Source organism: Dendrobates tinctorius, unplaced genomic scaffold (assembly GCF_039654945.1).
Source record: "Dendrobates tinctorius isolate UK_male_01 unplaced genomic scaffold, ASM3965494v1 ptg000058l, whole genome shotgun sequence".
NCBI classification, from domain to species: Eukaryota; Metazoa; Chordata; class Amphibia; order Anura; family Dendrobatidae; genus Dendrobates; species Dendrobates tinctorius.
Genome location: NW_027361726.1, coordinates 23134463 through 23152305, shown reverse-complemented (window position 1 = coordinate 23152305; position 17843 = coordinate 23134463). Strand labels below are relative to the sequence as shown.

The following is a 17843-nucleotide window of genomic DNA, read 5'->3' as shown; positions in this document are numbered from 1 at the left end:
AGGCAGATGTAGGGAAACCTGCTCTTAGATGTTGTGTTGTGAAACAGACTGCAGGGTGGTAGTTGTGCAGTCTGTTTAATTCCAGGCCCGGGTTTTCCATGTGGCTGAAGGTAACAGATTCCTTTGTTAAAAGCCCTGCAGGAAAATGTTTGGGTGTGTCAGGGCCAGTTTTAGTTTGGTATAGGTGAGAGTGCGGAGCAGAAGAGGCTCTGCAGAGTTTTGTCTGTGTGAAGAGACACAGGACAGAGCGGAGCCACTAGGCCTGGCACCCACAGCATACACAGTGGTGCTGCTATCCACGGTGACTGGTCTCAGAGGAGAACTGTCTTGTGCCCGGAGGTGAACCGGAGGTAGACTGTCCTGTGTTCGACAGGAGGAGGAGGATTAGCGTTAACGGCTGCAAACAGGTGGATATGGTACCCGGCTGTAATCCGGAGGATATCATGGACTGTGTACGGCTGTGAGTAAAGAGTCATTGACACGGCAGTGCAGTCAGAAAGTTCAACGAGTTTAGTGACTGTAAACGGAAGGATGCCGTGTAGTATGTAGTGCGGTGCAATGGACACTAATACTGTGCACTGATATTATATGCTCGTGTGTGAATTTGGATATTTAATGCTGCGAAAAAACACATTAGAGGAGCATTGTGTTTGTGGGTCACTGCCTCCTCACTGCATAAGCGTGCTACCGTAGCACTACAATATATATATGTACATACACATATATACTTACACACACGTGCGTCTCACAAAAATAGAAAATCATCAAAATGTTAATTTATTTAAGTTCTTCAATACAAAAAGTGAAACTCATATTACAAACAGTGATCTACTTGAAGTGTTTGTTTCTGTTAATGTTGATGATTATGGCTTATAGCCAATGAAAACCCAAAAGTCATTATCTCAGTAAATTGGAAAACTTTAGAACACCAGCTTGAAAAATGATTTTAAAATCTGAAATGTGTGTTCAGTAAATGCACTCAATACTTCGGGCTCCTTTGGCATCAATTACTGCATCAATGTGGCGTGGCATGGAGGTGATCAGCCTGTGGCTCTGCTGCGGTGTTATGGAAGCCCAGGTTGCTTTGACAGCAGCCTTCAGCTCGTCTGCATTGTTGGGTCTGTTGTCTCTCATCTTCCTCTTAACAATACTCCATAGATTCTCTATTGGGTTAAGGTCAGGAGAGTTTGCTGGCCAATCAAGCACAGTGATACTTTTGTTGGTAAACCAGGTATTGGTACTTTTGGCAGTGTGGTCAGGTGCCAAGTTCTGCTGGAGAATGAAATTTCCATCCCCAAAAAGCTTGTCAGCAGAGGGAAGCATGAAGTGCTCTAAAACTTCCTGGTAGACGGCGGCACTGACTTTGGTCTTGATAAAACACAGTGGACCTACACCATCAGATGACATGGCTCCCCAAACCATCACTGTTTGTGGAAACTTCACACTAGACACAAGCAGCTTGGATTGTGGCCTCTCCACTCTTCCTCCAGACTCTGGGACCTTGATTTCCAAATGAAATGCAAAATTTACTTTCATCTGAAAACAAGACCTTGGACAAGCGAGCAATAGTCAAGTTCTTTTTCTCCTCGGCCCACGTAAGACTCTTCTGGTGTTGTCTGTTGGTCATGAGTGGCTTGACACAAGGAATGCGATACTTGTAGCCCATGTCCCGGATACGTCTGTGTGTGGTGGCTCTTGAAGCAATGACTCCAGCAGAAGTCCACTCGTTGTGAATCTCCAAATTTTTGAATGGCCTTTTAACAATCCTTTCAAGGCTGCGGTTATCGCGGTTGCTTGTGCACCTTTTTCTACCACACTTTTTCCTTCCACTCAACTTTCCATTAAAATCCTTGGATACGACACTGTGAACAGCCAGCTAATTTAGCAATGACCTTTTGTGGCTTACCCTCCATGTGGATTGTCAATGACTGCCTTCTTTCTAGACATCTGTCACGTCAGCAGTCTTCCCCATGATTGTGGAACCTACTGAAACAGACTAAGAGACCTTTTTAAACACGTAGGAAACCTTTGCAGGTGTATTTTTTATTAATTATTCTAACGTACGGAGACTTTTGCCTTTTCATTGGCTGTAAGCCATAATCATCAACATTAACAGAAAAACACTTGAAATAGATCACTGTCTGTAATGACTCTATATATGAGTTCCACTTTTTGTATTGAATAACTGAAATAAATTATCTTTTTTATGCTATTCTACTTTCGTGAGATGCACCTGTGTGCATAGTGGGACTCATTTTCTTTTCTTGGGGTCCCCCATTTTAATAACCATGAAAGGCTAAGTATACAGTGGTGGTGAGCTGATATTATAAGCCTGGGAAACTCCATGAGTATTACCCCCTTCCTTGGCTATACATCTGCCCCCAGCTGTCTGCTTTTCCTCTGCTGGTTAATAAAAAAATGGCTTGTGATTCCCCCCACATTTTCAGAAAATAATTTATTCAGTAAAAAAAATACATGTACAGTAAACTACACAAGCACTGTACTAATTATGTATGTGACTGACATCTTTTATATCTATTCTATTTTGTCGGGTCACGCAGTGATTTTACTGTACGCAGCAGATGATTTGCTGGCTTTTCACATCGGTGTGTAAAAACGGGACAGCATTCTCATGGTCCAAGTGCCATGTAATTTTTTTTCTCGCACCCTTTGACTTGCCTTGGCAATTCTCGTCTGAATTACAAGGACAGTCGCAGCATGCTGCAATTTTTTTCTCAGTCTGACTTCAGCTGAGAAAGAAATTACAGATGAGCTGTGACGTATAGATTAAGATTGGTCAGTGCAATCCGATTTTTTTTTTTTTTTCTCAGATTGCACTTAGACCGGTTTCCTTGCAGATGAGTATGAGCCATAATTCTTGGAGTACTGGATAATGATGCTGACACTTGTGGTATGGAAAAGTGTCATGATACCGTCCCATACCAAGATAATGGCACGCAGACAACTTAGGTGACAATATATTGACACTGGCACTTGAATGTTTATGTAAGAAGTTTATTGTCGACTGATTGGTGGTTCACCAGGCGATAATTTTGTCACCGAGTTCCCGACCTCTTTATGTGCCTCCACCTTTTAGTGTCCTATAAAATAAAAATCTTTTGTGTAAAGTTTGGCAGAAAACACTGTTTGTGGGCCACAACCCAGAATAAGAGCAGATAAAATATACAAAGACATCCCTCAGGAAGTCCAATTGTTTATTCCTCCTGGAACATTCCCCCATTATTGGCTTTTCTAGGAGATTGAATCATTGCATGGAATTTAGACATTCCTGGAGATTTCAACATCAGTTACTAAATTCCAGCATTTCGCATCACCGGGGATTACAGTTATATTATTGTTAAAGGAATTGTCCAATAATAAAGTTATTACTTGTAACGGTCAGCTTTCCCCACCCCAATGAACTCTGTACTTTAGGTAGATTGGTGCCCTGTAATGGGTCTTTTGGGCAGAGCGATTTCCCCACTAAGGAACAGTGAAAGTAGGACAAACGGACACTAGCAAAATTTCTATTGCATTTTCCTCACTAGAAGGAAATGAGCTTGATGATTACAATATATGTTTAAGAGGTATCAGAGTTAACGTGAGTTTATAGTACTGTACTAATAGTGACAACACTTTGCTGTCAAATACTTCAGCAGCACTTCCTTCACAATGCTGCACAGCACACATCCACAGTGCTGGTCATCTCTCATTAGATGTGTTACTGCTCAGACAAAACTAATGTTCATGAGTGGGGGAGTGAGAGTAAGGTACCTTAAAAGGTTGGTCACCTAGCGGTGAATGGGGCAGGTGAAGCCACGTCTACTGCCATCTGCCAGGACACATCTGTATTTGGCTGTTTACGATGCACCAGTCCCATTCTCGTGACTTATAACAGTCCATGATATTTGCTGGGAAGCAGACACGACCGTCAGGTATCAGTCAATCTTTTGCCTATCACCTTTTGCAGAAGTTAGTGGACCAGTAATAACTGGTAAGGCTGGATGTCTCCCAAATAAAATCCTGTTTAAAAGGAACCCTGACATGTGACTTATGCTGCCGGATCCCTGGACAGCTTAAAAGGGAGGTTGTTTCGGTCATCTCAGCCAGGCAAGCTGCGCTCTAGATTTCTGCTGCGTATAATAATGATAATAATAATTTTATTTCTATAGCTCCAACATATTCCACAGCACTTTACATTTTAGCGGGGACTTGTACAGACAATACAGCATAACAATAAACACATAGATCAAAACAAATACCAAGAGGAATGAGGGCCCTGCTCGCAAGCTTACAATCTATGAGAGTTTGATATAAAACATACTTTTAGAAGTAGAAAGGGACCCTGCAACTCAGCTGAATAGTCCAAGAGGCCAATCACTGACTTCTTATCCCCACCCAGTGAATCTATGCGAGGGGTCTGGAGAAACCACTAAGGACCGGCCTCTTGAACTGGTCATCCAATATGCATAGTTTCTAGATTTGGTTTCTAATTGTCCTTTCCCTGAAATGCTTCATTGTTTCAGTGTCATTCGTACGTTGCTGAAATAACCAAGGCAAAGCGCGGTCCAGATAGAATGAACCTTAAAATTTGTTTTCTGATTTGTCATCTGATTGACAGCTATGTCTGTATGCACATTTATACATGGCAGGCGACTTCTTTGGAGTCCAGTCGGTGGTTCCATGCAAAGAACGAGCAGAGTTAACTTTGTAAAATACAAGGTCCCCACACATCAGTCCCTCCATAACCTGCTGTTCATAGACTGCACAGCATTTTGGAGCTGATCGGTTGAATGCCCATCTTTCCTAGAAACTCTTGCCTCCACATTTGATTTGCTCTCCTCTATACTGCAGTTCTTCTTTACCGCCAGCTCCTTTCTGGCCGTTCTATGCTTTGTGCTGCCGACAGCTGCATTATGTAGCATTTGTGTAAACAGCACAGGGCCGGGTATTAAGTGAGGTCTGCTCAGCTGCCTCCTCAGTGACCTGACCTGATGATGTAATCTGCGAATTACACTATACAGAGGAATCTATTGCACATCTTTTTTTTTTCTTTAGTTTTTCAGTATACAAAAAGTCTGGAAACAGTGAATGTCACTGTTGGTCATTCATGACCATGACACGAACAGCCTATTCACACTCATCCGAAGTGTGGGTTGGCAGTAAAAATGAATGAGGGTACGTGTCCATGGTCAGGATTGTCAGCGCTTTGAGCGCAGCGGATACCTGCTCCTCCCAAAGCGCTGCCCCCTTTTGTACGCACGGTGATTCCGCATGTGTTCATTGAACACATGCGGAATCACCACATCCTATTACATAGACTGTGTTATTTGTCTTTGCGGAGAGTGAGCGTCTCCACAAGATAGACATGCTGCTGTCTATAAAGACACGCCACATGTCTGGTTGCGCAGGTCTGCCACCTGCATCTTTGAACGCATAGTGGATATGGGATTTCATAAAATCCCCTCCACTATGCTGTAACATCTGGACGCTGCGGATTGGACGCTGTGGCTGTACGCTGCATCCAATCCACAGCGTCCTATCCGCAGCAAATACTGAACGAACCTTGAACGTGGAAACATACCCTAAGGGCTTCAGATCCCAGGCCTAGTAGTTGGTGTGGTTCCTGGGGCCACACTTATCACCTATACTGACACTATGATTGAAGGATGTTCTGCTTCTGAAATCGCTGGTGATCGGAGAGGAAACCTGGCAGCGATCCTTAAAATTTTCCTGCAGCACTGCCACTGGTGAAAGGAAGCATTACACCAATTCAACTGAACTCATCTGCTGTCCCTGTAATGTGCAGATGGGAAAAGTTTTCTCTATTTGTAGATTGTGACCTGAGATAAACCCCAGATTCAAGGTAGAAGTGAAGAGTTTCTGCTGACAATATTCACTATATGAGTTCATGTAATTTCGACTGTTTTGCTATCTGCAACCATAGTAGAATCGGGCATCACCGCTGCATTTAGCTGCCCACCTTGTGAGTCCCAGTGTGTCCTTAGGAAATGAGTTAACCGTCACAAAGGAAATAAACACCAAATATCAGAAACCACACATTTATTTCCATGTTACAATGGTTGAGGCGGTTTCTATACTTTCAGCTGTAGGAACATACAGTGATCAGTTGGCGAACATTCATTTTACTGGTTGTGAAGACATGAAAGAGGTTGCAGCATTACATTGTGACAAAACCCCTGCAGCGCTCATCACAATTCAATAAGGCCACACACAGCACCACTCTGTTTTGGCTCGGGACGATCGTGGCATGTCTTGGTGACCGGTCAGCGAGCACAATCCAAAAATTAATGAAATCTCAAAAGGATATTTACAGAGCAAAGCTCTACGGTCCGATCATTTACATGCTATGTACATTGGGAGGCAGAAGGATGGAGACAAAGTGCACACGTGTCCGGGGCAGAGGGGGCGCTCGTAAATTAGCGAGCGTCATGTAGATGACTTTATATAATCATCTTTATGATAAATTTACAAAAAATATACTCTAGTCCCAGCTAGAGCTGCTATCACAAAACTATTTGAGCACTGCATTGTTTCCACAGTGTCCAAGTCAAATGCATTTCACCCCTAATTTAGTGGAAAAATGTTGAATGCAGCTTTGAGTGTGACTGGAGTAGATGGTGTAACCTTCGTAGATTGTTTGACACCAAGTATCGAGCCGCTCCTAAGCAGTTCATCAGTCTATTTGCTTCCACTTGGGTCTGCTTTGGGCATTGACCCGTTCTATTTGCTTTTGCTCCTATTTCTGATCCAGTAGTAAGAGTATATTAATACAACTCCTAAAGAATGACAGATATAATGTCCAAGTCACCATTACACAGTCATAGACCTGGGAACAATTGTATACAGCAGACATGTTCTCCCAGTATCTCTATATACACAAGAGGGCAGCCAGTGACTGATCCCAGCGCCACAGAATATTCAGTAGTAAATGCATCCAATAAATTTAACAATAGTTTCTTTTATGTTAAAATTCTGAATTAATCTATAGAATAGAGGAAAGTAGATGGAGAAAGTGCAAGATCAGAATGAAGCGCGCAGACATGAGCTCTCATCTCTTCATTCACAATTACTATGACGTAGGGAATAAATAAGAGGCGGCTCCTCTAAAAAGAAAGGTTACTGTCCCCACTGACCATGGTGTAGGCAAATTAGGACTTGTGCTGCCAATAGTACCTACCAGCCGTTAATCACAGCTTGTAGACCCCACAGGAAGCGATTACACAGGTACCAGCAGCAGTTCTGACATGTGCAGCTAAAAAGCAGCCCACACTCCAGTGTTTGCTCAGATTTCATAGTGTACATAAGAACGCTTATAGTCCTATATCCTAATGCCCAACGTTGTTTCTGACTGTCACACGCAACCATATTCATACCAGACTGTTTGTGGGTCGACGGTGGAGTCCGGGGAGGCAGGGGTACTTTTTGGGGAGGTTTTGTTGGGGTCATCTTCAGTGGTCACTAAGGGATGGCAGTCAGACGAACTTGGTGGTTTAGGGTTAACAGTTCCAGTCTGACCTTCCAAGTCAGGGATACTGGATATGGGTCGCACTGGTGAGACCATTGCCACTTCTCCGTATCGCAAGCTGGGTCTTGGCCTTCCTCTGCCTGCAGTTTGGGTTGACGTGTACGACTGCTGCAAGGAGCTGCTGGATAAAGCGATTTGTAGTGTCTTGTCTTCTTTGGAGATGGCCAGTGACAGGCGTCGCGTATCTAGAGATCGGCTGCGCAGATCTTCACTTTTTGCTGGGTTGGGCATCCTGTTCAAGTGCAGTCTGTCACTTGGAGAGCCAGTGGGTGTAGATGTTCGTAGGATATGGCTACTAAAGTCTTTTAGCTGAGGAGTTTCAAATTCTGGTTTCTCCGTACGGGTCAGATCTGGACCATTGGCCTTTAGAAGATCTGCAGTAGCCAAGCTGAAAGCCCTACTCAGAGAGCCGTTTCTGCTGGCCATGGACCCTGGCTGCTGAGGTTCAGGAACTTGCTTGGATGTGGTGATAGGTTGCTGGATTTGGGTTTGTCTAAGAGATGTCAATTGGTTTGTTGTAGGATCTGTCGGTCGCAGGTTCGGCTTGACATATTGTCCCGGCCTCCCGGGTTTGGCATCTCCGGATAATTTGGCTGATAGATTAACACAGTTTGGTGCCGTGCATTGAAAGTCAGTATAACTGGCCTGGACTACTGGGCCTCCAAAGTCAGAAGAGTCACCAATCTTCTTGAGATAATTGGCCACCATGTTATCCCGACCACTGGCCGCATCCTACACCAAAAGAGAAAAAAAACACAAAAAAACAAACAAACAGAAAGATTAGTCAGTTGTCTTAACAAGATTGTTGTTGCTTCGGCCGGTACCCAAATACACACCAGCTGGAAGTAAAAAATCTGCCAAAGATATTTCAGTCTACATAAATTATCACCTATCCACTGTCAAGCTTATAGGGAAGTTTTAATGATGTGCAAAGTCTGATCTGAAGCTCCTTGTATACTGAGAACGTCCTTTTAGTTTTTTGTTTTTTTTGTACTCTGTTATCGCCAGACGATTGGTGGTGGTCTTCGTGCTCGAACTCTGCTCCATTAAGATGTAAACCTGGCAGAGGCCTGTTCTTGGGGTCGGTCTGACCCCCATCGATCAGTATGTTATACCTCATCCTATGGATTTGGAATAACTTACAATCGTGGTGCAGATTTTACACTTTCCATTGCAAAGGATGAAATCCGCTCTCATTCTGCACAAAGTATTGTCCTACCGTGATTGTGAAAAAATTCAAGTAGCAGATTGTGTGACCCTCTCCAAAAAACAATAAGCCGCATTTTACTGTCCCAATATGGAAAATCTGTGACCTGTGAACATTTACATTAAGTTGCACTTTGAAATCTCTACTCACACAGTTTAGTGCACATCCCATCCTTGGGTTTTCTATAGCCTGCTCCTGCCAAAGTCAATCATTGGGCCCTTATTGCACATTCTCTATAAGAATTCAATTCTGGCCCGAAAATATGCCGTATTCTGAATCCATTGCATAAACCTGGATGGCCAGGAAGTTTCGTTATGCAGTGTGGTTTCTACAACTGAAAGTTGTATTAAAACAAAAACAAACAAAAAAAAAAACGCACATTCAATCCATGAGTGAACTGAGTGCAAGCAACATGACCGTCTTAAGTGGAGCAGAAGCTTCCACGTATTTGGTCCCATAAAACCAAAATCGTTGTCGGTACCACCCGCCTTACCATCCCGAATTATCTAGGCAGAACATAAACCAGTCAGGAATGCTGAAACATTAGTCAGAGATGAATAGATTAGTAAATGCCACATTCGCCCAGGGTGAAGAGTAGATCGTCCACCTCATACCACCATGTTAATGTGCACACTTTGCTGAGAGAGACCCCCACAGAGGAGTGGCCCAGCAGGTTACTAAAGGCCCCTTCTCTAGTGAATGTTAGACATGCAGACGGGGTGTTGTGAGGAGATGGAGGACAGATAACTGCTGCGGAGTACCCTGGGGATATATAGCGAGGTCACTCTTCTGTCTGTGTGGTCCACATGAGGCCTCCAAGCGCTGTTGTCGATGGATGGCGACGAGGTTCTCGACGATGATTCTGAAGTTTCCTTGAAGTGAAATGTGGGAGATGGGGAAGAAGAGGAAGGGTGTAGGGACTCGGCCTCTAACAGAAACTCCTGAAGGGTGATGAGCTGGCTGTCAATTATATTGTGCCGTTTCTGAAGGAGAGACGGGGGCGTAAGAGCACGCATTATCAACTTCCCATAGAAAAGCAAACAATCTGCCATCTGCACCTCTGTGCTTACAGATAATTGATAAATAACTCCAATCTTATAACAGAGCTGCTTTCCAGCTAAGTGTCAGTGTCCAGGAACTACCATCGCCCATCACTGGCTCCCATCTGCATAAAACATAGACAATGAGAGCGGAACAGACAGAAGCTGCACCTCCGACTACAGGACAACAGTGAGCAATGGGAAGTGGGAGGCGGTAGGATTGTGAATGCAGCTCAGGCTGTGACTGCTGTTAATTTATTTTACATCAAACTACTACATTTCAGGATGAAAATCAACTTTATATGAAAGTAATTAAATTAGTGGAGCATTTCATTCCAGCTCCAGGTAAGAGGCCTGACCATAGCATTTCCATGGTCAGTGTAGTATATCGATACTTACCGTGGGAAGAGACAGCTGATTACTTTCCTCCAGAAACTCTTTTAAAGTCACCATTTCACTGCTCGGAGACCCTGATCGCAGCCTCAGCTGTGCGTGGCTCGGCGGTCTACTCTCAGGATTGGTGCTAGACACCAGACTATTTGGGGTAGAAGAAGTGTCTAGTTTATGGCCAGAACCCAGCATGGTGGAGCTAGTCTGCCCAACATAGCCATCTCTATGGAAAGTAGCAGCTTCCCGGGTGGGGACAAAATCATCGCTGCTCGTACTGTCTGGTCGTCCTGGAGGGAAACTTGAAGAACCTAGGAAAAAAAAACAAGACAGATTCACTAATTATCCTGTGTCTTGCTCACCCACAATTTCTGGCTTCTGATAGAAATTCTTATTGCATTCTTACAATACAGGCTTGACTCTGAGTTTTCTTTTTGGCTATTTTAATAAAATATAGCCATTATATACAGTTGTGGTGCAAAGTATTGAGGATCAGCCAAATTTTGGTTTTACCAAAGTAAGATATGCGGGGTTTTTTTTCGGTTTTTTTTTATGTGAGATTTTTATAGTTATTGAAGTCACATTGGAAACATTTTCAGGTGTTCAGCTTTTTGATTATACATGATATATTTGTCAGTAAGACTGAATATTCCCAGCAGCACTGCCTCTTATTCTACAGACTTCTGCTTTTCGCTCCGGCAGCTGGATAGCAGCTTCTTAGCCAAACCATGACTGGTGACAGCCCGTTCTTGTCTCATCTACGTTGGAAACTTACAAGAAAAAAAAATTGTGATATAATGTGCAGATTGGGTCTGTGAAAACAAATATGTCTGAACAGCCCCACTGAATACTCTTGGTACTTGTATTGACTATATGGTGGTGGTGTGTACGGGCCTTTCTGGGTTTTGTTTGTCGCTTTTTGAGGATTCATTGCAGGTTCTCAATGGGACTGAGATCCGAGGAGTTTCTAAAACATCAATGTTTTGTTTACATAAACATTTAGTTCTCACTTTGGCCTTGTTACCTGGTCACTATCATGGGGGAGGGAGCATAATTACCACATTGTCCTAGATGATGGGACAAGTTGTTCTTGGAGGAACTTTAGATCCCATTGTTTGCTCATGACAGTGATGATAGGTAAAATTGTGAGAATTCCCCACACACAAGTGGTGTCAGGAGGCTTTACTGCTGGCAGACACAGGACTCACGGTAGAGGAGGATGGAGGAGACTTGTGGCATAACTTTGGGGGGAATGGGTGAGGAATGTGTGAGTGTGGAGGAGAGAAGGAGGACTTGGGAGGTTGCAAGAGTTCAGTTTGGAGATATATGGAGGAGACAGATTATGGACAGTCTTGTAAATCATTTTTAGTGGTTTAATTTTCTGGAGAAATGGGAGCATTGAAGACATTTGCAGAGTCTTGTCTGTTAGCTCTGTGGTTGGTCATTTTGATTGGGGCAGTTTCAGAGGAGTGGTGCAGACAGAAGCTGGATAGTGAGTTGGATGAGAGATGGGACGAAAGTTTAATGTGGATGTGCTGCGGGAGGAGAACAGGAGAAGCTATATGGGGTGATAAGTGGATGTAGAGATTAAATCAAGGGATGGATCTTCCAGATTGGTGCGATTGTTCCATGTATGAAAGTAGAAGGGAAGACACCAAAGGTCAATGAAGAGATGGGTTTAGGACACTGTCCAGCTTAGAAATGGTGAGGAGCGAGGCTGGGACAAAGGGTTATGGGGGAAGGAGACTGGTCTGTTATGCAGAGTCTGTTGTGTTCTGAAAAACTGAAAGTGGTTAGAGGGAGCAATTAAAGGACTGAATAAGTGGTTTGAACTCTAGGACTGCAGAAAACATAAGAAAAGTTAAGTTGTCCTGTTTAGAATCAATGAGGGCAGACTTCACTAAATTCAAACAAGCCATTCAAAGTGAATCTTCCTGCAAGTGTTTTTTTTATTCCATCACCGCTCTGTAACTGTGGTGTGGTTTTATTTGTGATTGATGTGTCTCGGTTGTCTATAGTGTTGTTGCCTTTTGCCATGTAAAGGCCCCGTCACACTAAGCAAGATCGCTAGCGATATCGCTTAAGCGTCACCGATTTTGTGATATACCGATATCGCTATATGTGACACTTACCTCCAACCGGCTCCCCCGCTGGCTATCGCTGATCGCGCGAGAACGTCCTGGGCCGTTTCTCATCGGCGGCGACGAAGGACGCTTGGACGTCTTCATCGCCACGTCTGACAGGTAAGTAACGACCGCCGACTGCTGCTACGTTGCTGGTGAGATCTGCTTGTTTAGCAGCTCACTAGCGACCATTTAGCGATGCACCAGTGATCCTGACCGGGTCGTATCATGGTCGGGATCGCTGGTGCATCTCTAAATGTGACCGGACCCTTAGAAAGGGGCAGCTCAGTCAGTAGCTGATGTGACTGTAATGGAGTAAAGAGATGGTTTACAATGATAGAAGAGACTCCTAGAGTGTGTGAAGTTTCTGGGGAAGGGGGGTGGTTCTTGCCGGACCTTGGGGCGATTGAAGAGGAAAGGGCTGAGAATGTGAGTGGACTGTGTTGGGGACTGGTATGTGAGGGACTGGATGTTGAAATGGGGTGCGATGTCAGTGGGAATGTTTGTGGCGAGAAAGAGTAGAAATTGGGTGGTGAAGTGGTGGATAAAGGTCTGGGGGGGGTTGTTATCGAAGGGTGGGTTGGAGGGAGATTGTATATGGACAAAGTGCCCTTAAAACTAAGAGGGTGAAGGTGCAATGGTTATAAAGGAGAAGGGTAACTCCTCCACCAAGTTTTCTTTGCCAGGGTGAGGTGCAGCAGGGGAGGATGTGTTATAGATTAACCAAAAAACACTTATAAGATTGAGGTCCCAATCAAGCACAAAAACCAGAAACGTATGAACGCCTAAAATATAACTTTTAATTAGAAAGTTGAAACAGAAGACCTTGCAAGTCTATATTAGTCAGATATATACACAATACAAAAAAATGTAGGCAGAAAAAACAAAACAGATAAATAAGGGTCTTAAATCACACTGTGTGCGGACTAATAAGCCCTATCATTCCCTAATGGTTGGTACCTTAAGTTTCTATGGTATGGCGCTTCTGCTCGTTGGCGGTTTTCTCTTTGGACCCTAATACACCCCTAACAAAGTGCAGCACAGGTATCATCCCATTTACCAGCTACAGTGGGGAAAAAAAGTATTTAGTCAGTCAGCAATAGTGCAAGTTCCACCACTTAAAAAGATGAGAGGCGTCTGTAATTTACATCATAGGTAGACCTCAACTATGGGAGACAAACTGAGAAAAAAAAATCCAGAAAATCACATTGACTGCTTTTTTTTTCATTTTATTTGCATATTATGGTGGAAAATAAGTATTTGGTCAGAAACAAGCAATCAAGATTTCTGGCTCTCACAGACCTGTAACTTCTTCTTTAAGAGTCTCCTCTTTCCTCCACTCATTACCTGTAGTAATGGCACCTGTTTAAACTTGTTATCAGTATAAAAAGACACCTGTGCACACCCTCAAACAGTCTGACTCCAAACTCCACTATGGTGAAGACCAAAGAGCTGTCAAAGGACACCAGAAACAAAATTGTAGCCCTGCACCAGGCTGGGAAGACTGAATCTGCAATAGCCAACCAGCTTGAAGTGAAGAAATCAACTGTGGGAGCAATAATTAGAAAATGGAAGACATACAAGACCACTGATTACCTCCCTCGATCTGGTGCTCCACGCAAAATCCCACCCCGTGGGGTCAGAATGATCACAAGAACGGTGAGCAAAAATCCCAGAACCACGCGGGAGGACCTAGTGAATGAACTGCAGAGAGCTGGGACCAATGTAACAAGGCCTACCATAAGTAACACACTACGCCACCATGGACTCAGATCCTGCAGTGCCAGATGTGTCCCACTGCTTAAGCCTGTACATGTCCGGGCCCGTCTGAAGTTTGCTAGAGAGCATTTGGATGATCCAGAGGAGTTTTGGGAGAATGTCCTATGGTCTGATGAAACCAAACTGGAACTGTTTGGTAGAAACACAACTTGTTGTGTTTGGAGGAAAAAGAATACTGAGTTGCATCCATCAAACACCATACCTACAGTAAAACATGGTGGTGGAAACATCATGCTTTGGGGCTGTTTCTCTGCAAAGGGGCCAGGATGACTGATCCGGGTACATGAAAGAATGAATGGGGCCATGTATCGTGAGATTTTGAGTGCAAACCTCCTTCCATCAGCAAGGGCATTGAAGATGAAACGTGGCTGGGTCTTTCAACATGACAATGATCCAAAGCACACCGCCAGGGCAACGAAGGAGTGGCTTCGTAAGAAGCATTTCAAGGTCCTGGAGTGGCCTAGCCAGTCTCCAGATCTCAACCCTATAGAAAACCTTTGGAGGGAGTTGAAAGTCCGTGTTGCCAAGCGAAAAGCTAAAAACATCACTGCTCTAGAGGAGATCTTCATGGAGGAATGGGCCAACATACCAACAACAGTGTGTGGCAACCTTGTGAAGACTTACAGAAAACGTTTGACCTCTGTCATTGCCAACAAAGGATATATCACAAAGTATTGAGATGAAATTTTGTTTCTGACCAAATACTTGTTTTCCACCATAACATGCAAATAAAATGAAAAAAAAACAGACAATGTGATTTTCTGGATTTTTTTTTCTCAGTTTGTCTCCCATAGTTGAGGTCTACCTATGATGTAAATTACAGACGCCTCTCATCTTTTTAAGTGGTGGAACTTGCACTATTGCTGACTGACTAAATACTTTTTTTCCCCACTGTATATAACAGTGCAGTTCACTTGTTGTGACCAAAAATGGAATTCCACTAAAAGGAATCAATGAGTACTCTATCACATATATCATCATTTCCTTCCTACATAACAAGATTTGTTATAGATTATATAGTAACTAGTGATTGCATGTGGCCACAGAATCCTTCCAATGATTCCTGACGAACCCCAGTACTTTTGGAGAGAAACACATTGGGTCTTTGATATGTGCGACCCTACACTATGGGTCCAGCTGAAAGGGACTTCTGATATGTATGAGCTGCAATATGGGTCCAGCTGAATATAAGATAAGTATATTATTTGTCCTGATGTTTCTTTCTAGATATCATTTTCTGCTATATAAAATGTTATGCGATGGAAGTCTGTGGCAATTCTCTTCTATACCTCCTTCCCCTTCTACTTTGGTGATCTCATGTCACCTGCTATAAATTGAGGTTTATATTATGAATCAGTGACTTGGGATCACATACTCTGCATCAGTCTGAAATGCTGGTGTTTTTTTATTTATTCATGTATCTGATAAACCTTTTGTAAGCTTGATTTTTCTCTAACATAAGATACCAACCTCCTTTTCAGGCCACAACAAGGGATCACTGGTTACTATACCATATATAACAAATCTTGTTATGTATGAATGAAGGAATGACATTAGTGATAAAGTACTCATTGCTTCCTTTTAGTGGAATTCCATTTTTGATCACTGTAATTGAATTGCACTGTTCTATATCTGGTTATTATTTATTATTATAGAGCCATTTATTCCATGGCGCTTTACATGTGAGGAGGGGTATACATAGTAAAAAAACAAGTACAGTAATCTTAAACAATACAAGTCACGACTGGTACAGAAGGAGAGAGGATGGGATGACACCCGTGCTGCACTTTTTGGGGGTGTATTAGGGTCCAAAGGGAAATATGCCGATGAGCTGAGGCGCCAAACTGTAGAAACTTAGGGTGCCAACCTCTGCTGGCAGGCAGGGAATCCAATAGGAAATTCTAGGGCTTATTAGTCTGCACACAGTGTGATTTATTGCTCCCTGTTTAAGACCCTTATTTATCTGGTTTTTTTTTTGTTTACTTTTTTGTATTGCGTACATATCTGAATAATATAGACTTGCGAGGTCTTCGGTTTTAACTTTCTAATTAAAAGTTATATTTTAGGGGTTCATACGTTTGTGGTTTTTGAGGATGTGTTAAGGGGGTTTCACACATAGCGAGATCGCTAGCGATATCGCTCGAGCGTCACCGATATTGTGACGCAACAGCGATATCGCTAAGTGTGAAATGTAGCGGCGACCGGACCCCCCGCTGGCTATCGCTGATCGAGCTAGAATGAGCAGGTCCATTTTTCCATCGTTGGCGTCCCGCTGGCCAGCACTCATCGCTGTGTTTGAAGCTTAAAAATGACGAGCGACGCAGAGCTCAGGGATACAGGTCTGAATCGGTTACAATAAAGTTGTGTGAAAGGTACTCAATGACCAACGAGATCGTTATGCAGATCGCTGATCTGTCTTGCGTCGTTGATGAGATTGGACTGTTTGAAAGCTATCTAGCGATCATGTAACGACGCAACAGCGATCTTTGCCAGGTCGGATCGTTATCGCTGGTGCGTCGCTATGTGTGAAGGGGCCTTAAGACACAGTGTTCCCCCACTCCAGTCCTCAAGAGCCACCAACAGCTCATGTTTTCAGGATTTCCTTAGTATTGCCCAGGTGATAATTGCATCACCTCCACATGCAATAATTACATCACCTGTGCAATACTAAGGAAATCCTGAAAACGTGACCTGTTTGTGGCTCTTGAGGACTGGAGTGGGGGAACACTGTGTTATTGGATGTGTGGCCTTTTCAGGTGAGGTCAAGGATGGGTAGATTGTGGGAAGTAAAGATGTTGTGAATGATATGGGGATTATTATTGATAGAACAAGTGTTTACTAGTGCTCCAGAGAGAGTGAACTTGGATTACAAGGGGTTGTGGGTTTTATGTGTGGAGTAGGTGGATTGTGCGAGGTATGAGCAGACAGCTTGTTGTCATTTTGTGTGCAAAGTTGTTTAGAAGGTTTAGAAATTGAGGCGTGAAGGTGTGTAGCGACAGGGAAGGATTGACTTGCGCGTTGTGGTTCTCAGAGGGGGGTATTGGCTGTAAGAGATTATGGAACTGGTGGCAAAGTCTTTATGGTCAGCGTCGGACTGGCCCACCGGAGAACCGGTGGATTCTCCGGTGGGCCCTGGCATCTGTTGGGCCCTGGCACCTGCTGGCATACAGGGCCAGCAGTTGCCTAGGGCCCCCGCTGTTCCAGGGGCCCCCAGCCAGTGGTGTGTGGCACACCATGCAGCTGCTATGGGGGCCCCTGCCAGCGGAGTAGCAGCGGGTGTCAGGAGGCAGGAGCCCCTGTCCCCGCTGCTAAAGAGAAATGAATATTCACTGTGAAGCAGTGAATATCATTTCACAGTCTCCACCCCCAGAGGCCCCGCCCCCAGCCCAGTAAGCCGCTCTGCAGACTACAGCTGTAAATCAGGGCCGGCGCCGCCCTCAGTCCTCTCTGCTCCTGGCTCACAGCCAGTGCGCGATGACGTCACTACATCGCGCACCCGCTGTGTGTCTGGCAGAGGGGGCAGCTCCTGACACTGAAGCCGGCTGCCGGAATCAGCGTGGGAGCGAGGAGGAGAGGTGAGTATTGTGTTTTGTTTTTTTTTTTTATATATCTCTCTCGCTCTCTCTATCTGTATCTATCTATCTATCTTTCTTTCTATCTCTCTTATATCTATCTATCTTTCTATCTCTATCTATTATCTATATCTATCTCTATATCTATCTCTATCCATTATCTATATCTATCTATTTCTATCTCTA

General features: G+C 43.9%; 2 protein-coding genes across 5 annotated transcripts in view; one reads left to right on the top strand and one right to left on the bottom strand.

The window, feature by feature from the left end:
* Positions 1-17843, top strand: part of DGLUCY (D-glutamate cyclase) — a 227913-nt gene that overhangs the window by 196443 nt on the left and 13627 nt on the right. The window lies entirely within an intron of this gene.
* The window catches only part of CCDC88C (coiled-coil domain containing 88C), a 142059-nt gene continuing 130262 nt past the window's right edge, over positions 6047-17843 (bottom strand). For 2 of the 3 annotated variants that reach the window (XM_073578163.1, XM_073578162.1), the window contains exons 29-31: positions 10196-10494; positions 9518-9739; positions 6047-8281 (exon numbers count right to left, since the gene is read on the bottom strand). In XM_073578163.1, the coding sequence (XP_073434264.1) occupies positions 7376-8281; positions 9518-9739; positions 10196-10494 (1427 nt within the window). In that variant the 3' untranslated portion in view covers positions 6047-7375. The remainder of the gene's footprint in view (positions 8282-9517; positions 9740-10195; positions 10495-17843) is intronic. The other variant, XM_073578164.1, reaches the window with a different exon arrangement.